The 27,332-nt window shown below is 42.7% G+C and overlaps 1 protein-coding gene across 2 annotated transcripts in view; it reads left to right on the plus strand.

Moving 5' to 3' along the window:
• Nucleotides 1–27,332, plus strand: part of LOC142489292 (uncharacterized) — an 88,605-nt gene that overhangs the window by 44,318 nt on the left and 16,955 nt on the right. Inside the window, exon 3 of one of the 2 annotated variants that reach the window (XM_075589795.1) lies at nt 25,143–25,270. The exons of the other annotated variant lie outside the window; for it this stretch is intronic. Coding sequence (XP_075445910.1) covers nt 25,143–25,270 — 128 coding nt within the window. The remainder of the gene's footprint in view (nt 1–25,142; nt 25,271–27,332) is intronic. 2 annotated transcript variants of the gene reach the window in all.

The raw sequence follows: 27,332 nt of genomic DNA on the forward strand, positions 1-27,332 counted from the left end.
GCCTGCTTTATTTTCATCCAAGTAAGGTACTGCAGCTTTAACATGTGAAGGTTAGAGGTACTCAGATACTTTCATTCAGCAGTTCTCATTTCAGTGTTATAGTATTTCCCACACTGTTATTTCAAGTAAAAAGAAACCAAATTATAAACAAAATCCTATCCCTTTCAGGGATCTAACTACACATTAGAATCAGTCTCTCTAACAGCTGCTGGCCAACTAACCTGGTTCCCCAGCTTAAAACAATGCCCTCTCATTTAGGGTCACTTAGATACAGCACAGTCTTTCAGCAACAGCAGTAAACATTTGTTTTTGTCTTATCTGTTCGTGGTGGGAACTCGGTCCCAAGTGTCCAGGCAAATCCTCTGGTACAGTGATACTTGGCGGGGCCGTCCACCCCGAAACTGGATACCGGGGAGCAGCGATACCCCCAGCCTCCAGGCTCTAAGGAGAGAGAGTGAAATGCAAAACCTCTCTGCTCTAAATACCTGTGCATGTGATTAGAAGAGCAGGTGAGGGAGAACTAGAGCCATTGTAATCTGTGGTCTGGATTTTCCATCCAGCTGCCTGAGATAATGGGAAGCTGTGGAACGGATCATTTTTAACTATTCCTGCACTTTCTGACCTAAAATGGGGCAGAAAGCTGCCTAACATCTTTGGACTATGTCACAATAGTTACAAAGTAGATAAAGTTGAAAAAAGACATATGTCCATCAAGTTCAACCTATGCTATATTTAGAAGACAGATACTTTATCCTATATTTGTACTTACAGTATATTGATCCAGGGGAAGGCAAACAAAAAACCCCAGTGAATTATAATCTAATGAAATCTCATAAGGGGAAAAATAAATTCCTTCCTGACTCCAAATATTGGCAATCAGATTACTCCCAGGATCAACATCCGTCCGATGTTTACTTATTTGGTATATCCCTCTATACCTTTCTAAAAAGATGTCAAACCTTTTTTTGAAGATATCTATTGTATCTGCCATCACAGTTTCCAAGGTTAATGAATTCCACATTTTAACTGCCCTTACTGTAAAGAACCCTTTCCTATGTTGCTGCTGTAATCTCCTTACCTCCAACCTTAAGGGATGACCCTGTGTCCTTTGTACTGCCCTTGGTATGAAAAGTTCTTTTGAAACCTCCTTGTATTGTCCCCGAATATATTTGTATATAGTTATTAAATCAACCCTTAGATGCCTCTTTTTTTAATGTAAACAAATGAAGTTTAGCTAGCCTTTCCTCATAAATCAGATTATTCATTCCCTTTATTAATGTGGTGGCTCTTCTCTGCACTTTCCCCAGTTCCATAATGTCTTTTCTAAGGAGTGGCGTCCGAAACATATTCAAGGTGTGGTATTACTAATGCTTTGTAACCCTTCTATTGTACCCCACCCGACATGAGATTGGGGGGTACACTCCTTCTGGTCACTCTGAGTGGTCTTGGTGCTGTGACCTGCTGGTAAACAGGAGGGCTGAGTGCTCCGCGGTGTTGTGGGGAGAGCCCAGGACAGGGACAGGACGTGTGGTGTGGTACAGGTTACCTTGTTCTCTCAGGGTGCACAGCGCCTCCAGCCAGTAGGGATCCCCTGGGGTCTCCATAGGAGAGACCCCCACTGACACTCCATTCTCCAGACACCAGGAACAGGGACACACACAGCAGCTTCTTTTCTGTGGATCTTTATTCAGCAGAGTGCACACAGCATACAGCAGAACATCATAGGCCTGATTTGCTCTCTGACCTTCTGCTCATAGCAGCTTAACTCCCCTCCCTCCTCACCCAGGTGGGCAGGAGGGAGAGAACTCTTCTTGGCTTCCTATCTCTCTCAGCTCTCTCTGAAGACTAACTAACTGACACACTAAATTTAGGAAACATGCCTCAATTTGAATATCCTCAGGGAGTGTCTCAAACTTTGAATCATTACAACTCAAAGCTGGATACCGATTGGCTCACACACATCAGGGGGTGTTCCAACCCATATCCACCCTTTGGATTAACATGCTTAAAGGTTGCTTAGGCCCGCCCCTGAATATTGCTACATACTCAGAGCTGAAATGCAAAACAGGCCAACTGAAAGAATTAACCTTTCCACTGCCTGTTCTAACAGGACTGACAGAGGAAAGGCCCAGAATTAGCAATAGCTGCCGAAGGCCAGGCTATAGCATTATAGAGGGGCATAATTATGTTTACTTCTCTTCCATTCCCAGTTTAATACAAGATAAGATCTTGTTTGCCTTTGCAGCTACTGCATGATGGCGCTATTGCTAAGCCTGCTGTCTTCAATCACTCCTAAATCCTTTTCCATCAAAGAATTCTCCTAATTTATCCCCATTTAATTTGTAAATTGCCTGTTTATTCTTGTTTGCCAAATACATAACCTTACATTTATCTGTATTAAAGCAGCAGTCCTTGATGGCGATTTTTTTTTTTAAATGTTTTTTTCAACTTTAATATCTGCATCAATGTAATCCTAACTTACCCAGTGAATAGCAAAGCTGCCGATCAATCCGTTTTCCTGTGATTGATCGCGAAGACTAATTGATACAGGGCGATGTAATGCTCTCTGTTCCCGCAGTTTCCTGTCTGTTTCCTCATTCATTGGAACGCCTATGCATATTCATATGCGTTCCAATGAAGCGTGCGTGCTTTCGATACCCGATCCGCACAGGAGGAGAAGCAGCCACTAACTTCTCATCTCCTGCAGTAAGTTGTGTTTGTCTATGTGTGTGTCTGTCTATGTGTGTGTCTGTCTATATGTGTGTCTGTCGATGTGTGTGTCTGTCTCTCCTGGTGTGGTATCCCCTTTGCCCCTGGGTCTGGGCGGGAGGTGCGCCTGCCAGGGCTGTGTGCGCTCCCATCCCTCTCGGCGCACCCTTCCCCCTCGGCAACCCATTACACATGGTTGCCCGCGCGGAGCGGGAAATGGGCGGCAGGGGGGACCGGGAGATGGGTGGTATGAGGGGAGCGGGAGATGGGCAGTAGGGGGAGCGGGGCAGTGATGGTCTTGGCGAGCGGGTCAGTGGCGTTCGCAGCTGACTGGCCTCTGTTGCAGACGGTGGGGGGACTGGGGAGCCTCCTGCTCGGATCGCTGGCCTCCCCTACCACCCCCCCCACACACATCCAAAGTTGCCTCTCCAGTGTGTGTATGAGAGAGAGTGTCTCTGTCTGTCTGTCTGTCTGTGTGACATTGTTTGTGTGTGTGTGTGTGTGTGTGTGTGTGTATGGGAGACTGTGTGTGACAGTGTGTATGTGTATGGGAGACTGTGTGTGTGTGTGTATGGGAGACTGTGTGTGTGCATGTGTGTGTGTGTCTGTGTGTGTGGGAGAGAGTGTCTGTATGTGTATGGGGCCCCTAGTCACACCCTCCCCCCTCCTCCCTCCCCCTTCTCCCACTCTGTCACCCCCCCTCTCCCACTCTGTCACCCCCCCTCTCCCAGTCTGTCACCCCCTCTCCCACTCTCTGTCACCCCCTCTCCCACTCTCTGTCACTCCCCCTCTCCCACTCTCTGTCACCCCCTCTCCCACTCTCTGTCACCCCCCCTATCCCACTCTCTGTCACCCCCTCTCCCACTCTCTGTCTCCCCCCCCTCTCCCACTCTCTGTCACCCCCCCTCTCCCAATCTCTGTCACTCCCCCTCTCCCACTCTCTGTCACCCCTCTCTCCCACTCTCTCTCACCTCCCCACCTCTTCCACTCTGTCACCCCCCCTCCCACTCTGTGTCCCCCCTCTCCCACTCTGTGTCGTCACCCCTTCTCCCACTCTTTTACAGTCTCTCTCTCTCTCTCTCTCTTCTTCTCTCTTCCTCTCTCTTCCTCTCTCTTCTTCTCTCCTGATTTTTTTAGGAGCCGGTCCATCACTATTGTGTCTATCTATATGTAAGGGTGTGCTAAAACCCGGTGTGTGTGTGTATGGCAGGTTCTCTGACGGCACGGTATATAGGGGGCCGCCATGTTGTTGCGCAATACTGTGAGGACACGGACAAGGTCGTAGGTCGCGCGTGCGCGAACGCGGGGCCAATAAGGAAAGGCTCTGACAATGGACGGCAAGTCCCACGAGCTCTGGGGGCAATCACCTGATGCTAGGAGCCAATGAGAGGGTGGGGATTACGAGAGCGGGAACAGGAAGCGTGGGGGCAGAGACCACGTTAGGCAGAGGAGCTCGGGACCGAGCGAGAGGAGGAGTGTGATTGCAGGGGGTCCGTGACCCGCCTGCATAGGCCAGAGATTACCCCCAGGCCCCTAGGAGATTTTCCCTGAGTCGCCGTAGGCTGCGGTACTGTAGGGACGCCCGGTAGTGGAGAGTATTGTCATCTTAGATAGGGACAGCGCATGGAGTTGTGGACGGTCATCTGGGATCAGACGGCTGGACATCTCGGCGTCCGGAGGATCTGAGCGGGAGCTGCGGACCCTTTGTGAAGAGGCGCCGGTCACTGCCGTGACCGGGAGGTACAATTGTCATTTACGTGCACCAACACCGGTCATCAGGCGCTGATCCCGCCTTAGGAATAACTCTAGTAGGACAGTAGCAAGTGGCTAGCGGACTGCGTACAGTAGCTAACCTATTGCAAGGACAATCCTCTATAGAGCGTGGCAGAGCCACAGTTGTACAGGACATTTTCATTAGGAATGCGGCCGAGCCGCCTAGTACAAAGACTCCAACGTATAGTGTTATAAGATAAGCATATGTATATTGGGCGATTGCCACGGTTCATATAGAGTATAAGTTCATGATTGCGCACAGTAAACTTGGTTGCACGCATTGTTGGTGTATTTCTTGCCCAGGGCGATCTTACGTAACGGGGATCCTGGGTAAGTGCAGGCGCTGCGCTAGACTCATTACCCCAGGCTCCCAGCTAGCGGAGGCTCATATCTCCTGGAGCCGCAGGTTAAGTACAGCACTAGTAGTCCCTTAGGAAGGTGTCCAGAAAAAGGGCTACATATAGATATAGATAGCTGCAGTGTGAGTGTATATGCAATTTTGTTTTTAATTAAAAAAGTATCTATATAACTATACAAAATTGTCTTTTATTTATGAAAATAGCCTACATTTAGCCTATAATATTAATAATCCTCCCAGAACAAAAAAACATACAGCACACAAAACAAAATAGCTTCTCTTCAGCATACAAAAACAAAATAGCTTCTCTTCAGCAGACAAAACAAAATAGCTTCTCTTCAGCATAGAAAACAAGGCAGCTTCTCTTCAGCATGCAGGACACAGACAGTTCATCACACGTGTACTTTGAAAAACAGACCTTATAGCAGTAATCTCTTCAGTATTTCAGTCCTGTCTCCTGACCAGCTAGCTTGCAAATGTGTACTGCCCGGGGGTTTTAAAACACCCTTGATTATGCAGCTGGGGTCAGACTAATTAAGCAGCCCTTCTCAACTGAAACTTAACCTCGTCACTGCTGCACTGCAAGCCTAAACATAGGTTTGCCAGGTATATGGCTGGTGACGTTCATTCACCCTGTCACATTCCTCCCCTGTTAGTGTGTGGCTGGGGCCACACACGGCTGAAGCCTGACCATTCACCCCTTCTCTAGAAAAGCAGTCAGCATTTGCATTGTCATTTACGGGCCTGTGCTGAATCTCAAATGAGAAGGGTTGGAGGTCCATTTACCACCTGGTCAATCTAGCATTGGTGTCCTTCATACTATTTAACCACTTCAATGGAGCATGGTCCGTCACCAGAGTAAAATGGACTCCAGCCATGTAATGCCTCAAAGCCTCGATTGCCCACTTTACTGCGAGGCACTCCTTCTCAATCACTGAGTAGTTTTTTTCCCTCGGGAAAAATTTCCTACTCAGAAAAAGGATCGGATGTTCCACTCCCTCAAACTGTTGTGACAACACTGCCCCTAGCCCTATCTCTGATGCATCGGTTTGCACTACAAAAGGCCTGTTGAAGTCTGGGCTTCTAAGGATGGGACCCTCTGATAGACACATTTTTATGTCCTCAAATGCTCTCTGACACTCCCTTGACCATACCACTTGTGTAGAGGCACACTTTTTTGTGAGGTCCGTTAATGGGGCTACAACTTCCGAGTAGTTGGGGATGAACCGCCGATAGTACCCTGCTAAACCCAGCAGAGAGCGTACCTGCGTTTTTGTTTGGGGGGTCTAAACTTCTTTCAGGGAACTACCTTGTCGGCTAGTGGCCTTACTTTTCCACCTCCCACTGCATACACTAAGTATTTGGTTTCCGCCTTACCTAAGGCACATTTCTTAGGGTTGGCTGTGAGTCCTGCCTCTCTTAGAGATTTGAGGACCGCTTTCAGCCTATTTAGATGGGCCCACCAGTGTTTACTATAAATGACAATGTCATCTAGGTAGGCTGCGGAATAAGCCCTATGGGGTCTCAGCACTTTATCCATGAGTCTCTGAAATGTGGCTGGGGCTCCATGCAGTCCTAATGGCATTGTCACAAACTGGTATAAACCCATGGGAGTGGCAAAGGCTGTTTTGCACTTGGACTTTTCCTCTAAAGATATTTGCCAGTATCCTTTTGTTAAGTCCAGCGTGGATATATATTCCGCGTTACCAAGGGCGTCAATTAACTCGTCCACCCTTGGCATCGGATATGCATCAAACTTGGATACCGCATTGATCTTTCGTAGGTTCACACAAAATCTTACCTTCCCATTGGGTTTAGGGACCATAACTAGTGGACTACACCACTCACTGCATGATTCCTCAATCACTCCTAAGTGTAACATTTCTTGTACCTCCTTCTCTACCAGGGCCCTACGACTTTCAGGCAACCTATAAGGACGGGAACATACTTTTACCCCAGGTGCTGTTTCGATCACATGTGAAATTAAATTAGTTTGCCCTGGCAAATCAGAAAAAACGTCATGGAATTGTGTAATTATTTCTAACAAGTCCCCTTTTTGTTCAAAGGACAACTGTCTACCCATTGGGATTTTATCGTCACCCACGATGTTCTCCCGTGGGGTCTGAGGACCAAAGTCCGTTTCCTCCTCCACTTGGTGGATGAATAGAGACCGCTGCATCTTCCAGGGTTTCAGCAAGTTCACATAGTAAATTTGTTTACCCTTCCTGGACCCTGGTTGAGCGATCTCGTAATCCACATCACCCGTGCGGTGGAGTACTTCGAATGGGCCCTGCCATTTGGCTAGGAGTTTACACTCGCAACTGGGTAACAACAACATCACCTGGTCTCCCGGGTGAAACACTCTCATACAAGCATTTTGATTGTAATGTCTCTCCTGACTGTCCTGGGCTGATCTAAGATTCTCCCTAGCAAAATGGCCGACCACATCTAGGCGCTTCCTAAGGTCCAATACATGTTGCAGGGTATTCTTAGAAGGGGACCGCTGTTCCTCCCAGGACGCCTTTAGGAGGTCTAGGATACCCCAGGGTTGGCGGCCATACAGCAGTTCATATGGAGAGAATTCCGTGGAGGCCTGGGGAACTTCCCGCACTGCAAACAGCAGAAAAGGGAGAAGTTCATCCCAGGCTCTCTTCTCTGAATCTACAAATTTCCTCAGCATCCCTTTTAGAGCTCGGTTAAATCTTTCCACCAATCCGTCAGTCTGTGGATGGTAGACCGATGCCCGAACAGACTTGACCTCTAGTAATTTTAAGACATCCTGCATCAGTTCAGCCATAAAATATGTACCTTGGTCTGTCAACATAACCTGGGGAAGTCCAACCCGTGAGAACAGCAACAAAAACTTGTTGGCTACTTGCTTCGCCATTGCTGTTCTCAGGGGGAACGCCTCAGGATATCTTGTTACATAGTCAACTATTACAAGAATAAACCTGTGTCCTTTCGCAGAAGGTTCTAGAGGTCATACCAAGTCTACTCCAATCCTCTCAAAGGGAACTGACACCAAGGGTAGAGGAACCAAAGGGGCTGGTTTTTGTCCCTTCGGACTAGTTAGCTGGCACTCCGGACATGCCGCACATAACTTAGCAATATCACTATGCATCCCTGGCCAATAGAATTGGGACGAAATACGGTCCAATGTTTTATCCCTGCCAAGGTGACCACCCCAAGGGACAGTATGGGCTAGAGTGAACACAGATTTAACAAACGCCTTGGGAACCAATATCTGTCTGATAACCTCCCCTGTTTGTGTCTGCCTATTCACCCTATACAGGATATCATTTGATAACTCAAAATGGGGGAATACTATCGCCCCCTGTGCATTTAAAATCTGCTCATCAATTTTTACCACCTTATCATACTGTCTAGCAAGGACTGGGTCTTCCCTTTGCCTCTGATGAAAATCAGGGAGGTATAGGTCTGGTAAATCTCCAGGGCTCATATCCCCCTCCCTCTGGCCATCCCCAGCCATCACTTGTGACTTCTGGCTACTAGAATGGTCACCTTGAGACCCAGATTTCTGCAACCAGTCCTGTTTGTCAGAGCGTCTTTGCTTCCGAGTCGTTGGAACCCGGTGTCTACTGGGAAAAAGGTCTGCCAAGAAGGGGAACAGTTTGTTCTCCTGAGCCATAGAATAAGGCTCCTCATGAGAGACTGGAGCCATTAGTTCCAAAAAGAAAGGCCAGTCCCAGTCGAGCACAACGGGGGCAGGGAGCCAAGGAGTGACTCCTACTTCGAGGTAGGCCTCCTGACCTTTTACCTGTAGTCGGATTTTGGCAGTCGGATTCCGTTTTACATCGCTGTGTATACATTCTATACTCCATGGAGAGTCAAAAGAACACACGTTAGGCGGAAACAGTTCCTGGCAGACCAGAGTTTTCCCAGAGCCCGAATCTACAAGGGCCTGGACGGTTTTTCTCCAACCTGGGCTGGAAGTAGATAGTTGCAGATGTTGAACAGCACAGCCAGAAGAATCCAACTTCAAACTTGAACAAAGAAAAGTAAAAAAGCGAGCAACTCCAAAATGGCAATAAGGTCAGGTTTATTGCAGGCTAGACAAACAATAACAGGACCACACGAACGCACCTACGTGTTTCGTGCAACAGCACTTTATCAAGGCCTGTTATTGTTTGTCTAGCCTGCAATAAACTTGACCTCATTGCCATTTTGGAGTTGCTCGCTTTTTTCCTTTTCTTCGTTCAAGTTTGAAGTTGGATTCTTCTGGCTGTGCTGTTCATCATCTGCAACTATCTACTGGAATCTACCATTCGATGGACTGCATGCCACTGGTGTCTGGAGTGTCCTCAGAAGCACACAGGTAAAGGGCCGCAGTGCCCTGCCATATATGTATATGTATACCTGTGCAACTTTATTATCTGTTCCACTTACACCTGGTTGGGTGTTTATTATTGTGTCCTATTTGTGGTTGTCAAGTGGACACCACTAGACACATATCCCTTCCTTATGTGTATTCATTTATTTCTCCTGGACACTCCATTGTCATCTGGATTATCATGCCTATAATATGCCACAGATGGAACTCTTTCTAATTATTGCAGCATCACACTCTACCTCACTCTGGGCTGGAAGTAGCCAGGGCTTGTAATTTTCTCCAGTGAAGGCCGAGGCGACAGTCCTGTTGAAGGAACAATCCATCTGTGGACAGTCCACATGCCGGTGGCCTTGTTCTCCGCAGGCGGAACTTGGAGAGGGTTCCCTCGCAGGAGGGGGCCGTGGATAGCGCTCCGCTGGACCGGATACTGGAGACCAGGCATTTGGTGGGTCCTGTGGGCGACGTCCTCAGAAGTTCCTCTCATTTGGTGACAAGCCAACATCAGGAAGGGGATGAGGGTCTCGGCGGTGCCCGGCGTTTTGACTTCTTCCTTGTTGGAAGGACTGCTCCTTCCGTGGCACTTGGCGGTTGCGCATGGAGGGGCCGTAGTTTCCCCATTGTTCCAATCTCCCTCTTTGGGTCTCCGCAAGTGCTGGGGAAGTTGGATCCGTTGGGTCCAGGGCACTTGCCTGATCCTCGGCCCCAAGGAAGTTCTCAACGAGTCGGACCGCCAAAGCTAGGGTTTCAGCAGCATGGCGTTTTACCCACGAGCGTGCGGAAGGGGGTATTATCTGTAGGAATTGTTCCAAAACCACTTGCTCAAGAATTGCCTCCTTAGTGCGCTCCTCAGGTTGTATCCAGCGAGTACACAGGTCCAACAACCGCTGAGCGAGGACCTGGGGTCTCATTTTAGCGGTGTACTTCAGGTTCCGGAACTGCTGCCGGTAGGTCCCTGGGGTCAGACCTAAGCGATCCAGTATGGCGGCTTTTACTTGTTGGTAGTCCATTGCCTGATCTGCTGGGAGGCCTTGATATGAGACCTGGGCTTCTCCTATGAGGAGCGGGGCCAAAGCAGTTGCCAGCGATCTGCAGCCCAGCCTTGAGCTTCGGCAACCCTTTCAAATGTCAGTAGAAAAGCCTCCGGATCCTCGTTCTGAGCCATTTTCCTCAGGAGGACCGGGGGTTTGTTCGCAAGTTCTGGACTGGCAGACCTCTGGAATTGGGTCAGCAGCTTTGCCATCCGCTCATCCTGTGCTGCCTGCTGCTGGGTTAGGAGCTGGGTTTGCTGCTGCAATAGTAGTTGGGCCTGCTCCTGCATTAACAGTCCCTGCTGTTTGGTCTGCTCCTGCATTAACAGTCCCTGCTGTCTGGTCTGCTCGCACAGAAACTCTTTGAAAAATTCTTCCATTTTTCTCATTTTTGTGTGTGTATTTGTGGTCCTTCAACTGTAGGGGCCTCTCAAAATCCCGGTACTTCTGACACCATATGTTGCAGGGTACATGCAACCACACACGCGGGTTCTCTTGATAAGGCTTCTTTATTGAGCCTTAAAAACATACAGCACACAAAACAAAATAGCTTCTCTTCAGCATACAAAAACAAAATAGCTTCTCTTCAACATGAAGGACACAGACAGTTCATCAGACATGTACTTTGTAAAACAGACCTTATAGCAGTAATCTCTTCCGTATTTCAGGTCTGTCCTGACCAGCTAGCTTGCATGTGTGTGCAGCCTGGGGGTTTTAAAACACCTTGATTATGCAGCTGGGGTCAGACTAATTAAGCAGCCCTTCTCAACTGAAACTTAACCTCATCACTGCTGCACTGCAAGCCTAAACATAGGTTTGCCAGGTATATGGCTGGTGATGATCAATCACCCTGTCACAAAGAGGTTGTGCCTTTCTAAAGGGTTGCTATAGGAACAAAAATGCTTGTTACATTAGAATACATTAAAAATTGTCTTTTAAAGTTGTTTTTTTTAAAAAAAAAGAAAATGTTACAAGTATTTTCTCACAGTATAGAACTCATTTATTTAAAAAAAAACACACATGCAGGAAATTGCTAGGACTGCAGCTTAAACCTCATCTGTTATTTACTGTACCTGGCCAAGTTTCCAGTTTATCCAAGTTCTTCTGAAGAAAAATTACATCCTGCTCTGATTCTATTTCATTACACAATGTAGTGTCATCGGCAAAGATGGAGACTTTGCTCTTATTGCCAAACTCAATATCATTAATAAACAAGTTAAAAAGCAGGGGTCCCAGTATCAATCCTTGAGGTAATCCACTCACTGCTTTAGCCCAACCTGAAATAGGTCAATTTATGACAACTCTCTGTTGTCTGTCCTTCAACCAGTTTTCAATCCAGGTGCAAATATGTGTACTCAGTCCAATTTGCTTTATTTTGTACACTAACCTCTTGTGTGGAACCGTATTAAAAGCATTTGTAAAATCTAAGTAGACCACATAAACTGCATTAACCTTGTCTATATTTCTACTTACCTCCTCAAAAAAATCTAATAAGGTTAGTTTGGCATGATCTATTCTTCATCAATCCATGCTGATTATTACTAATAATTTTGTTTTCCATTAGGTATCCATGAATATTATCCTATACTAAGCCTTCAAGTAGCTTCCCCACTATTGATGTCAGGCTTACAGGTCTGTTATCGCCGGGTGTGATTTACAGTAGCTTCCTTTTAAAATATAGGTACCACGTAAGCTTTACATGAATCTCGTGGTACTGAGTCTGTGGAAATGGAGTCCTTGAATATTAAATGTAATGGTTTGGCTATTACTGAACTTAGTGCAAAAAGAGAAGAAGAGAGTGCTACTCTCGAAATGCGTAGGGTTATTCCGTTTGGCCCGGCATAGCCCAATTTGGTCAGTGCACTGAGGCTGAGACTTACAGACGATCTCCAGCTTATCTCTTCATACTGAAACCGGCTTTCTCCCCTCACGCGAGACTTGAGAGGAGAGTCCGTGGAAACTACAGGAGGCAGCAGGAGAGAATGGCGTGAATACAGGCACCCTTTCAGCTCTGTCGGAGAGATTAACAAATTGATGCCATCAGCTGGTCTGGGATGCGGCATACCATGGACACTATCGGGCTATCCTGCCACAGATGAGAGGGGACACTCTCTATAAATATCCACTGCGCATATCCTACCTGCGCCTGGTATTATTGTGGTCACTTTGTGTTGTTATATTATATGTTTTTTATACTATTTTAAGTAAATGTACTTTCCCCCTTTTTTTCTCTCACCTGCTATTTTCACCTATTTCCTCTGAGGTTATCTTCTAGCACCATATCTCGTGCTGTCACAAACACCAAACAGTATTATGCTACGTATTATTTTTCTTTCATTTCATGCACTGGGAATCCATCTAGATTGCATTTCGTTTGGAGCAACCAGGATATTTGTCTTTTATCAGTTGTATAATACATTTATGTGATATTTGTCATACTACACCGAGACTTTAATATCAGGCGCCGAATATATTCTCTTCCGTTTTATTACTTAAGAACTCTTGAGTGTATGCCATCAGGGCAAGGTGCCTTGTTTACTTACATTTTATCAAGCTACTTATGAACTTCTCTCTCAGTTAATTATTCGTTAATATAGAGGTTGTGCCTTCTTCCTGCGGCACTACTATTGCAATTGATTCTTCTCTGGTAAACACAGAGGCAAAGAATGTGTTTAATACCTCTGTCTTTATCTCTAATAATTTGCCTGCCCATCTCACACTGGAAGCGTCCCATATTTTCTTTTCTAATTGTTACTATTATTAAGGTACTTAAAGAACTTTTTAGGGTTGATCTTACTTTCTGAAGAAAAATTACTTTTATGACGCAAGACAATTTATATATCACAATCTTGGTGTGTGAATGCAAAACCAATGTGGGCTGGTGTCCTTGAAACTCTGCTCAGAATTCGGAAACTCCTCCATGGATCGTAATCCGGTCATACATGCAGAGAAATAGACAAAAGTGCAAGCATAGTGCAGTATCCCAATTAGTTCAACATTTACATTGCTTGGGGTAATAGTATCCAATGTTGGGAATTTTGTGTGAAATGAAATATCCCTGGTATAAACCAGAAATTCACTTGGGGGACAAAATGAAAAAATGTTTAATAAAAACTGATTAAAAACAAATTTTGTGTACAAGGTTAAAAAACCCAATACAACATTTTTGCTGAATTTATCCTTTTCTTGACTTCAACGACGATGAGTAAAATTGAAATCCTACACACGAGAAATTGCTCAGACATGAGCCAGGTAAGCAGTGGTCATCATGGTATTTGATTAGATTTCTTCACTTTGCTGTAGATGTGCTGTATCAGCTTCTCCTTGCCTGTCGCGTTCACAGACCGACTACTCTGTATGACGTCACTGATTACAGTGGGGAAACCTCCGAAACGCTCCTGCATTAACTCTTCACCCTACGCCTTTCCTCGACAAGATGTCGCTTTCTCAGGATTGCTGGAAATGTGAGTGTCAATGCTTGACTGCTATTTAAACATTTTGAATTAAACCCATAGATGCTCCTTTCGAAATTGGTTAATCTACTAAAGTCCACAGGTTAATTGCAAAAAAACAAATTGTGGATAGATTTGAAAGGAGATAATTGGAAAAGGCACTTTGATATAAATAATGTGTGCATTCCATTATATATCTATGCTCCACATAATTGTAGCTAATCTTCAAAATGTACATATTTTACTTAAAATATAGAGATACTTAGTAAGCAATTGCTAGACATGTATCACACATACTTTGCTGTAATACTCATTAAAAAAAACTTGGCAAACACAATTTTGAAAGTCCCTTGGCAAACAAAACCACAACTTTGTAAAAGACAAATGAAGAGGACACATATATATTTATGTAGTTTTGGGTGGACTAAAAGTGGTTGGTTATTGTCTTTAACAAATAATATTAATGTATATAATATATTATATTGTTAATAGATATTATTTGCCCAGTATAATTTTTTGAAATATATTTTTTGAATACTGGCTTTTTGTACTAAGACAGAAGTGCATCTTGTCTAAAGTTCCTAACTTTATGAGGTTATTGTGCCACTAAATCTACTAGTGATACTATTACAATTTCAAGATTGCGAATGAATGTAGGATTGTTGGTTACCCCACACTGACTTTACTCTTGAAATCAGATGATATCTAGATGAACTTCACACATTTTAGGAGATACTATACTGAAATGCCACAACACATGACAATATACGGAACTATATACAGTACACTTGGAGATTGTATGGTATACACATGTATTGCAGGTCACAGTACAGATTGATTCTTATACTGTACAAAGAGGGGGTTGACAATGAATATTTACAATGAATACTACTTTTATGGAAAAATACCATTATAGAAAAATACGCTTTGGAAAACTATTCTTTTAGACAACCACTCTTTTAGAAAACTACTCTTTTAGAAAACTACTCATTTAGAAAACTACTCATTTAGAAAACTACTCATTTAGAAAACTACTCCTTTAGAAAAGTGACCACATTCCACGTCTAAACCTTTTGGGGGTAAGAGTTTGTAACTCGTAAATCCTGTATGAATCCAGCACGATTTCAATTTTACTCATTGTCGTTGAAGTCAAGAAAAGGATAGATTCAGCAAAAATGTCATATTGTTTTTTTTTTTAACCTTGTACAGTACACACAATTTTTTTTAAAATCAGTTATTAAATATTTTTTCATTGTGTTCTCAAGTGAATTTCTGGTTTATACCAGGGATATTTTCCACAAAATTCCCAACATTGGATACTATTACCCCAAGCAATGTACTGTAAATGTTGAATTAATTGGGATACTGCACTATGTTTGCACTTTTGTCTATTTCTCTCCATTTATGACTGCATTATGATCCATTGAGGAGTTTTAGACAGCTGAGCAGAGTTTCAAAGACACCAGCCCACGTCGGGTTTGAATTCACACACCAAGTTTGTGATGTATCAATTGTCTAGCACCATAAAAGTCGTTATTCTTCAGTTCAACATTTTCTGATTTCCCATGAAAATCAGTGGACTTTTTAGGCAGTATATTTTGTCATTGGACACTAAGGGGTTATAGGGCTTCTATAAGCCTTCATAACCCACTTATTGAGGCCTTTTCGCCCAAAATGCCTACTTCTATTCTGTAAGCCTCGATAAATGGGTGATAAAGGCATAAATCGCCAATTTTTTCATCCATTCAAAACAGATCTCCGGGTGAGAGGCGGCGATAAACCCCTTATCGGCAGGTTGTGAAACTCGTGCAATATCTAGTAGCCTTGATCAGGTTATCTAGGCTAATCGCGGCTCTGGAATGGCGAGTTTCTCCCAAAATCCTCATGCCAGGAAAAGTTGGCGTGAGGCTGTGGGATATCTCCAAAAAAGGGGATATGTGCTTATAGCGTGAATGCAATTATTAATCTAGTGTAAAATAAACACTACTAGTGAATACCAAAAATAACCCTATACCTTTAGGATAGGCTGCCGGGATCAATGAGATCAATACAAATCACATACAGAATACAACAAAAAATAATCCGGCGCCTAGAACAAATCCAGAAATATACAGTGAAAAAACCTGACCATATATAATGTCCAGTTCTGTTGAACTAGGGGTCTTCAGAAAGATCTTGAATGAAGTCTCACAATATGTGGAGAAAAAACCCAGAGACCAATCATAGTGTTTAAGTGTAAAACTACTGATAAGACAGACAATACAAACACAACAAACAAACAATGAACACAAAACAGACCAACTGACACTAACACTAAACTAAACAACAGCTAGTGATGAGCCAAAAAATGACTGATTTAATAAAATGTACTTAAAATGAAATTGTAACATACACAGGGGGTGAAGACGTGAGAACTCTGCTTCGGTAGGGAAAAATTGAAAACCTACTTACTTATTAGCTGTGGAATATCTGTTACCCACACAAAGCTCCTGGCCATTTTTAGCCATCGCTGTCAGTGCACGAGTCATTGATTATACTATTAAGAGGTTAAACAGAGACAGTGTCTCACCCCAATATATTCTCTCTAAATTGGGAATGCCCAACTCTAATTTTAGTTTACTATGATACATATTTTAATCAGGTTATATTACATGTTAAAAACAAAAGACAAAAAGAAGCGCAGGCTCCATAGCATGTAACTGTATAATAAAAAGGTACATTTAATAGAACAAGCAGTCCCAAAGAATTGCACTTACGGGATTTAAAAAAAAAAAAACACACACACATGGGAGAGAAATCTCTATAGGGAGTCATCAACGGGGGTGGAGGAGTCCAGGAGATATAAGGTGCATCTGATCGGATGAAGACCGCATACAGTTCCTGCCACGAGCTGGCGTCACCCCACAGCGTGTCGCAATGCCTCTGTACTTTCCTTCCACTTCAATCGGAATCCTTTCACTTGCAGAGGATCGCAGCGAAGTAGGTTTCTCTCTGCACACAGACATCCCCTCCTCCTGTCTGTTTCCCTACTGGAGCATGCTTAGTACTCCCCACTGCTGTGTTCCTGCTCTCCTCCGCTGGGAACCTGCTTTGCTGCGATTCTCTGCAAGTGAAAGAATTCCGATTGAAGCGGAAGGAAAGTACATTCGATCAGTTGCACCCTATATCTCCTGGACTCCTCCACCCCTGTTGATGACTCCCTATAGAGATTTCTCTCCCATGTGTGTGTTTTTTTAAAATTCTGTAAGTGCAATTCCTTGGGACTGCTTGTTCTATTAAATGTACCTTTTTATTATACAGTAATATGCTATGGAGCCTGCGCTTCTTTTTGTCTTTTGTTTTTAGGTTCAACAGTGGGTGGCTATACCACTATTTTTGAAGCTGCAAAGTGCTCCACGGATCTGTTTGCTGGAAATATTACCTCTCTGGAAGTTCATCAAGTGGAATTATTTGGATTTTATCCTTTTGGATTTAAGACACTTTTTTCACATATCACTTTATGTTTATGTGTAATTAATTTTAGAATAGAATTAACTATAACATATTAATTAATCTATTTTACTATCACTTTAGAATTGCACTGTTATTCATTTTATCTCTATCTAAAGCGCTACTTTGTGTGTGTTTTTATATTAAATGTTATATTTTATTAACTGTGGTGTGCATTGAAGTGATTTTCTTTTGGAGTACTCATATGTAGCCCTTTGCATTTTCTTCTACTCTAACGGTCTCCTTCAGTCCTGTCCACCTGCTCTCTTACTCGTTTTGTTGTTGTTCATTCCTGTGGATCTAGTTTAGGAGACCTGATCTGCTTACTCCCCCAATTACGTGTAACCTACTATTACGAAGCCACTCCCCCACAGCTACCACTGACTAGGGGGAAAGGAAATGTCCAAACTTAATAAGTGAACTCTTGTTAACCACAAACATCTTTACAATAATAATCACCATACATAAAGTTCAAATTCACTAATTCAATATTATATCAGTCTTATTAATCTTGACATGAAACAATATACAGCATAATAAATATACCTTACTTTGTAGTGTGCTTCTGCTATCTGAGGCAGGCATTTCAGCATTAAAAAAAAACATGTTTTGTGTTCATTATTCTTTAAATAGCACATCAATCTGCCTTTCTACTTTTATTACACTGTACTTATACGAGAATCAAATTTCACCCAGTAAAGGTTAATCAGTAGTAATTGAAATTGTTTGAATACGATCCCTATATTGTTTGAATAAGACACTGTAAGCAAATCATATTTCCACACACTCACAATATACTGCACCGACACACTTTATTCGAGCAAATACCCAGTATGTACCTGGCAGATACCTGGAATGCGCCGCTCCTCACCTCTGACAAGCCCCGTTGCGTTTGCCTTCCCAGCCTGGGTTCATGCCTGGCTGACGGGCGGCTGATCTGTTAAATGATAATGATTAGGATTTAATAGGCTGCAATGCTTCGCGTGTCTACCAGATGGCATAAATTCATGAATTGTAATGCAGTATATATATATATACTGTGCAGTATTGCAGCTAGCGGGAATAAAATGCTTCAATCCCTGCTTGGAAAATACCTCAATGCACTCGGGCAGAAAACAGTCACAAACCTCAATACACCCGGGTATATCCGAAATCGTGGGACTAGCCGAGCTCGAATAAAGTGTGTCGCCAGTGTATGGTGTCATGTACAAAATGTGCAGAATTGCAAGCATGTGCATTTTAATGCATTCTTGGCCAAATCATAACAACTGGTAACACTGACTCTATATACCAGGTTGTTGCAACATAAATCATCAAGAATTATCACAGGGATGGTCTTGTGGCTGACAAGTGAAGTTGAGCACCTGCCCCACAAGTTTGCACAGCTTTAAACCAAGCCTGTGCTACAGTATTTTAGATACTGTTTCTTACAGTGGATCTTTTTTGCAAGAAGATCAATTGTGGTATGTTGTTTTCGACTTTGGCTAGTGGTTGCTATAGAAATGAGGATATTTAAGTCAGCTTTGCTAGACTTGCTCTGCTTTTTTTTATTGCTTTCTGCAGAGAGCTAGCAGACAGACAAATGGTTTTATTTGAAAGGATATGTGGATGTGCCGGCCAAAACGACTTTATACTGTAATTCATCTAGAAGTTGTATACACCGACCTAAAAAGTGTGAATAAATTAAACTGTTCCCTTTCGTTCCAATGCTCAGTAAGGGAGGAGAAAGTGTGCAAAAAGAAAACAACAGTGGTGATACACTCTGTATCCTTAATGATAACATAAACTCTTACCAAAATATAATTGAACAATAATCATCAAAGATAACAGTGCATAAGAACCCAATATATTGATTGATCAATGTCAAATGCAAATATACTAGGAGACATTGAAAATGGGGTGAAGAAAGACATGTACACAAAAAATATTTAAAAAATGAATGCTATATACCAAAATTGTAAATAAAAATAAAAAACACACTTACACATCCTTTACAAAATAGTGAAAGGGATGACCACTCACAGATCCCCACAACCCAGGTAAAAAAGATTTATATTAAACAACCCTTTAGGAAGCGATATCAAAAATCAATGTTTCTGGGACATTACGGCCATATTTAATGATTGTCGATTGACAGATGGAACATTCATAGTGAGGCAAGATAGAGAAGCATCACATCTGTCTACACATCAGCTCCCTCTCTGATTGGATGGCCAACTAAACTGGTTCCCAGCTCAAAACCCACAGTCCGGTTTACAGATATACCACATGACAATATCAAAAATCCTTATCATTTTTTGTTGGGGACTCGGCCCCAAGAGAGTCCAGGAAATCCCTCTCTGGATCCAATCACCTGGACAGGACAGCCCTGATTCCACATCAGTCTCGTGTCCTTCACTCTTCCGTGGCTTGTTCTTCCTGGGTGTGCAATCTAGGCAGTCCCAGCATGCCCTACAACCAGCAGGCCTGGGGAACTGTAGCAACCAGCTTCCTCCTGGCTGGGGAAAAAGTCTTTCCCCCTCTCTGGGGAAAACAATCTCAATGTGTACAAGCCACTTCCTGCCGTTTAACTCTCTGTTGATGAGTTGCAGGTGTAGCAAGCTCTTACAGAGGAATTTAACCTCCTGCATGCTGGAACCTACACTCTGCCAGCTCTCTTAGGGCTGGGACCCGCTGCGCCCCGTGGCGCAGGTGGCCACACGAGCTTTCCCCACCAGCAGGGGAATCCTCCCGAGCCGGTACCGGTCCACCGTGGCTGCACAGCTCACTACACGCTGTGACGCGTCAGCCGCTAGGGGATTCAAGAGAATTGTCATCCCTAGTGTCGACGCGTCACGTGGTGTGGCTGTGAGCCAATGAGGAGGGGAGGCTACGGGAGGAGGAGAGGCTTCGGGGAGCGGGGAGGAGTGTGGAGGGAAAGCAGCGTGAGTGCCTGTCTGTGTATGTGTGTGTGTGTGTTGCTTTTGATTACCTTTCATCAGCAGCTCCAGCCCGAGCCCGTGGAGGGAAAGGGGGGAAAGTAGCGGGTCCCTCCGTTCAAGCCACGCCCCCCTCCCGTCAAGCCTCCCACTCCCGCCCACCTACCGCTCCGGCTCCCGCTCCCGCATATCGCGGTCTGTGTCTATCAGCGCCCCGCCTGTCTGCTGTGCGGGCGCGCTGACTGAGGGAGCGGGGCCTTAGCCTTAGTCTACAAGGACAGTGACTCTGTCACACTAGGTATATTGTTCAAACTTTCATTGTATAATTAAATCTACCAGTACACATGTCACTATACATCTTCTTCAACACCTGTTGCCACCTTCCTGCCACTTTGAGATCATACGATAAGGATTTGAGGGAATCTACAAGCTGCACCTGGGGAGGTCCAAACGACTACAGACTATCCCTGATTGGGAATGTGAGAATTTCCTAATGGAACTGTTTCAGATTGGGTTATGATTAATTGTTTTAGCACAATTACACTTGCATGTGTTTCCTTTTCTTTTTCTTCTTTTTGTACCATTTAGCCACAGTTGCTGTTACATTACAAATTTATAACTAATACTGTTTGCAACATATATTGTGACTATTGAATATTCATATACTGTATCTATGTTTACTTACACATATTGCTTTAGTAGAATTTATGAGTGGTGATTGTGAGCAATATGGGAATTCCTAGGGCATTCTTTTTTTAGTATCTTCATTACTTGTTTTTAGTGCAGCCTGTTGAACCCCATTTTGTGTATTTGGATTGTTGAATTACTGTGTAAGATTTGAGTTGTACAGCTGCTTATCAGTTGTATATTTGGGATTTAAGTATGACTTTTGCTTCGATGGCTACTAGATCTAATAGATCTCAAAATAGATTGAGTGTTTTTAATGAAGAAAATGTACCTAGTTTGAGTACTGAAAACGAAAATCTTGACTTCATATTTTTAGGTTGGAAAAATTATTTTAACCTTTGAGAGGAAAATGTGGTGGGATGTAGTTAGTCTTGAAAAATATTTGGACGTTAAAAGAATCCCAAGAGGTTTGTGAATTTAAAAATGGCTCCAACATTTAGATGTAATAATAAGCTCTTAAGTAAGGAGTAGGAAAGAATTCAGGATGAGTGCTACCTTAAGCTTATTAAAGTTATTATCTATGAAAGGATTTTTAAAAATAAATAAATGGAGAAAGAGATTGTAGCAATACAATGTACAGTAATCTAGAACCACTGGACAAGGTAGAGGATTTGAACAAAAATTGAGTTGTCATTGAAAGAAAAAAGGGAAAAGGTGGAATGCGATACTACAGTATTGCACTGGAACAAAAGAAGTTTTATAGAGATAAGTCTGGTTATGAATTAAATAAACTAATAAATTGGAGTAGGTTTTCTAGAGAGAAGACTATTTATGAGGAGAACAGTGGGAGAAGTACTAGTAATAATTTTAACTAATTAAGACCAAATGAATATGGAGGATACTCATTTACTGAAAAGCGCCAAGTATAAAAACACCCAGATATTTTGATAAAGGGAATGGTAAAGGATCAAATTGGAATAAAGAGAAATTCCATACAGGGTTTATGTATGCTAATGAAGATAGGTTTGAGAGACACCCCAGGGATAGATTTAATGTAGGAAAAAACCCCAATTGAAACAGCATTTTTTTGGAAGAGATTTGAAAATAATGGACAAAACAGATTTGGGTCTATTGAGAGACACTGACTGAGTGATGACTGCATTCCTGCTATGAAGATAAAGAAGGATAATCCTAAACGAAGAAAGAGAGGAGGGAGAAAAATACAACAGAGAAAGATAAACAACAAACAGATAGAGAACAGTAGAATTTGTCATCTATCTTCAAAAATATAAACTTTGAAACAAGAGGGGGGTTTAAATAAGGGCCTATCTTTTGTGCTGAGCAGTGGACCTAATGCTTCCAGCTGTTTATAGACCTTAATAAATTTACAAGAAATGTGACATTAAAATGACACTTTGCAAGAATTGATAATAAAATAAACATAATTCTTTGGGATTTTCATCCTGAACAGAAATAAACAAGAGACAAAATAGATATTACTATACATGAAGAGCTTACACAGAAAACTACATATTTTACTATTGAATCTCGTAGTAGTTTTATAGAGGCTTTTCATAATTGAGTTAAAAAGGATTTTGAGAAATTGTGTAGTAAGAAGGTGTTTATTAAGCATAACTTATCTGCTATTGAAAAGAAAGCAAGAATTGCGTTGAATTGAAGAATTAGTTCAACCTATACTAAATTTAGATGACAGATACTTTATCCTATATCCCTACTCACAGTAAATTGATCCAGAGGAAGGCAAACAAAAAAACCCCAGTGACATATCATCCAATGATATCTCATAAGGGGAAAAATAAATTCCTTCCTGACTCCAAGAATTGGCAATCAGATTACTCCCTGGATCAACATCCTTCCCATATTTACTTATTTGGTATATCCCTCCATATCTTTCATTTCTAAAAAGATGTCCAACCTCCTTTTTTAAAAATAAATATATTGTATCTGCCATCACAGTCTCCATGGGCAATGAATTCCACATTTTAACTGCCCTTACTATAAAGAACCCTTTCCTTTGTTGCTGGTGAAATTTCCTTTCCTCCAACCTTAAGGGATAACCCGTGTCCTCTGTACTGCCTGTGGGATGAATAGTTCTTTTGAAAGCTCCTTGTACTGTCCCCTAATATATTGTATATAGTTATCATATTACCTGCCAAAATGCCCTAGTTGAAGGCCTGAGGCGAAGCCGAGCCATGGCGGGATTGGTCAGTAATGCCCTGTTCTGAGGGGATTATTACTATTATAGGCTAAATATGGGCTTTTTTTTCCATAAAAAAATTTACATTTTTGTAGTCATATTGATTTTTATCAGCATGATCGTTTACATTCTTTTGCTTTTATTGCGTGTTTAATAAAATGAAATTGTACATACACACAGCCCCCTCTATATACACACACACTGCAGCCCCCCCTCTATACACACAAACACACACACTCTGCAACCCCCTCTATATACACAAGCACACTCTGCAGCCCCCCTCTTCACCCACAAAATACACTCTGCAGCCCTCCTCCACCATTTACACCAGGGGTGCGCAAAGTTTTCAGTTTGTGCCCTCCTGCCTGCTCTCCCCCCCTGCTTGCGCCCTCTCCTTACCTTGTCTCCGATGTCAAATGACGCAGCGGGGTCACGTGACGTGATGTTGCCATGGCGCTGCATCACCCGAAGCCGTCGGAGACAAGTTACGGGAACTTACAGAGCCATTGCGTGGTCCTCCGGCATTTAAATGCTTTGCTTTGGGGAAGAGTGTGGTGCTTCTGTAAGTGCCACCCCCCCGCCCCCAGTTTGCGCACACCCCTGCTCTACACTCACAAAACACAGGGGGAAAGGTGATGTTTGGCAGTGCACTGCTGCAAAACAAGCCTGTACTGCTGATTTATCAAAAACGCAAAATGTAAGGGAACATACAGGAACAAAGGAACTCCCAAGGTGCGATCGCATAATACAATGTTGCCGTAGGGGCTGGTGCACGCTGGTGCCACAGCCCTATGGCACCCACTGGGTTAATACACATGACAACCAGAGCGGATGCAATAAAGTACTATTTATGATTAAACTCTTCTGTGCTAGAGGAGGCAGCAGCACAAGCCCCCTTTGGTTCTGCAGGATCAGTGTACAGTCAATAATCAGCAAACCTATTTTTGGTGAATTTGTAGGGGCTATACTTTTCAGTTAGGCCAAATTTTTCCTAGGTGTTAAACTAGTTAAACTTTATTTCTGCTACAAGTGATTAAGAGCGGAGGAGCTGAAGGCAGTACCCAGATCAAGACATTAGCAACAGCAGGGATAATTCTTCTGTCTAATTACAATTATGAGATGCTTCTTCCTTGACATTTTCAAAACTGCCACACTGCAGGAGCTAAGATGAAGGATAATCACCGCCACATTAAATCAGCTGATCTTTCAATGGCCCATAATGGGGTGATTAGTTGGTAATAGATTTTCCCATCCAGTGGCTAATTTGCTCCAGTGTCGCAAGTGTGAATACGTAAAGAAAGAGGTGTTTCACAAATCTAATTATTGATTCTTTTTTGTACATAATAGTGACACGTGATCAAAGTTTTCTCTCTGGAAAAAATTCTATTTGAGCTCTTTTTTCCCTTCTATTTTTGAAACTTGTGTTATTGCCTAGAATACAGAGTTTGTGCCTGTGCCTTTGTCGAGTTTAATGACCAACCCCAGATATGCAGATATAGCAAAAACAGTGAGTAGTTGGAGAAAAACAGCGGGACACTGAAGCTGTTAAAACTAAAACCTAACAAATAAAAGTGATGAAGCCCCACACAGGGGAGGGGGGGAGTTGACATGCATTGTATTACTTCATAAGAGGAGTCTTTTCTAAGGGAGTGGTCTAAAATTCATGGAGTAGCCATCCACAGTATGATAATAAAAACAAAAATCACACAAACCGTGCCAAGGTATGTGGGAAATATGCACCCCAGGGCTTTCTACTGTCTTTTTTTTCAATGTTTTGCAAATAAAATCTCTTTCTCCAACTATAAATATAGGAAACTATGTATACTGTACACGAGTTATGATAGAGTGATTGGGTAACTCAGAGAGGGAGACAAATGATTGTTCAGAAATGAAAAGATGGAGGTGTCATGTGTTACTGTGATTAAATGCAGCTGTATTCTACTATCGCGTGGGCTAGTACAGCATTGCCCTTTAACTATGATTAGTGGCAATGGTGTATCCTTCTGTACCCCTGTACATCTTCATGTAGGATGATCTTCGTGAATAAGGTAAAAAAACAATAGTGCAGACTAATATAAAATACCCTGTCAAATATATGGGAAGTAGATTCGTCAAACATCACTCCTGATGAAATCGCCAGCTGGTGAAACGCGTTGAGTGAAATCGCTGTGAATCACTGTGTAGGACGCTAACTCAGTGCTGCCTTTACTGTTTTTCAGCATCCGGGACTAAACCCGGAAGCCAACACGAGAGATGCAACAACGCTGAGGAGGAGTGGTGAGAATGCCGTGGATCCCAGCCTGCTGCACTCTCTGATGTCCACAATGCTTTTACTATCTGACACCATGTGAGTGTATAATTTTTATCCATTTATTGATAAAAAAAATTCTATATAAGTCTGCACAATTGGATTTTTACCTTATTCACGAAGGTCATCCCACACCAAGACGTACAGGGGTACAGAACGACACATCATTGCCTCTGATTTACTATATGCATAAAAGGAAGGGGATTATGTACGTATATTCCCTGCTGGATTCAAAGACCAATTCCATACACTGCCACAAACATTGCACTATTGTGTGTTTTTTTGTATTTTCATGTACTGCGTTCCCCAAGAACTGGAAAACTGTGAACACAGGATTGGAAAAGCAATCCACAAAGGGTTTGAGCTGCCACCAACGGCTATCATTTATTATTCGTCTTATTATAAGGCTTTGTCCCCGCTGGCGCTGAGCGCACTCATGCTTGGAGAGCTCTACAAGCATGCGTGCCGGGTGTCCTTTACATTTTCGCAAGCGCACGTGGGGGGGGGGAGGGGTGGTAAAGGCGGGGGGGGGGGGGGACACTGCAGGGGAAGCTGACTGTGCTAGGAAGTTAAAAAAAAATTTTTTTTCGGTCCCCCCACTGGGGGACCGAAACGTCGGTTTATGTGTCTTTTTCAATACAAAAACTTGTGATCAAACTTACCAGAGTGCTGTCTCCTGATCTCGTGCTTCAAACGGTATCGTATGGTTTATTATTGCTTTATGGGACAAGCACCCAATTTTTTCTACTTGCAAGTGGAGTGCCGGCTGCTTCTGTGGATTATATATATATATGCAAGTCACCTCGCCAAGCACCGCCTGCTCAGCGAGCTCAGCGCTAGCGGGGACGCAGCCTAAGACTTGCACTAATTTTGGTTTAAGCGCCATCCTGATACTGTAACACTCTGTTTTCTACTTTAACTATGATACATGGAAGCAGTTACCTTCTACTAATAAGATAACAGCTTATGAATACGCCCTCTCATGTCTCTTAGTAAGACAGTCATTGTGATGCCAGTTATCTTCAGAAAAAGACGTACCTCTGCTTTGTTAAAAAGGGAACCTTATACAGTATGTTTCATTATAAAAAAGAAGGCAGCACTCCTAAATGTCAGGATGTACAGTAGACATGTAAATAAGTAATGGCAACTGGGAAAACTGATCAAACCAAGTAACAAATTAACTACAGTATAAGAGGTGAGTAAAATACTGTAGTTTGTTACTATGACCTATTGGTATTTATATTCCTTCTTACTTTTATTCTTATGTACAGTATTTGCCAGTTGTGATCAATTCAATTGCTATTACTTGTATAAGAAGAAGCTTTGTAGGGTTGACCATTTTTAAAGTAATAATGATTTAATTATTAGCAATATAGATAAAATGTCAAATCCCAGAGAAACAGAAAAAATAATTTTGCACAAGACACAAAAAATAATGTCATATGTGTAAGGAAGTCAACTACGTTGATAATTCACTAATGTATTTTTTTGGGCATGAGACTGCCCCATTAACAATGCTCCTGATATTTGGTTTATAGCCTGTCTCACATGGGGTCAGTTACTTAGTTTATATTTTTAGGATTGAGAATTCCCACTAGCAACTTTATTGCTAAAGACCCAAAGAAGAAGTAGACACTGTTTTGATACTCACTGTTCCAATTACTGTGTGTTTTGAGATGAAATAAAACTGGAGTGGTTCTGTACTGGAAAAAAACACTGTGGGGTTTGCAACTTTAAATGTACTGTCCCACATAGGACCAAAGTGAGCTCATGAAGAGTTGGAATGGGTTATATCAGAGAGCAATTTGAAAGCATCTTCTCATCTTTTTATGGAAAATTAAAGGCTGCTAAAAGCTTTTCCATTAAAAATTATGCCAAATAATTGAAACAATTACTTAAAATGTGTTGTAAAGATACATTTTTACTTGTGCATGGAACCGTTGTTGAGAGTGAAAAGTTGGGTGTGAGTTGTTGAGCATGGAGCAGGGGAAGAGGCTTAAAGACCAAGGAGGGCCATACTTCACTGGGTCTAAATGCTGAAGGCCAGTCCACCTCCCTTACTGGGTCTGAGACAACAACTGTGGCTGCCCCATTATGTTGG

This window comes from Ascaphus truei, chromosome 3, assembly GCF_040206685.1.
Source record: "Ascaphus truei isolate aAscTru1 chromosome 3, aAscTru1.hap1, whole genome shotgun sequence".
Lineage (NCBI taxonomy): Eukaryota > Metazoa > Chordata > Amphibia > Anura > Ascaphidae > Ascaphus > Ascaphus truei.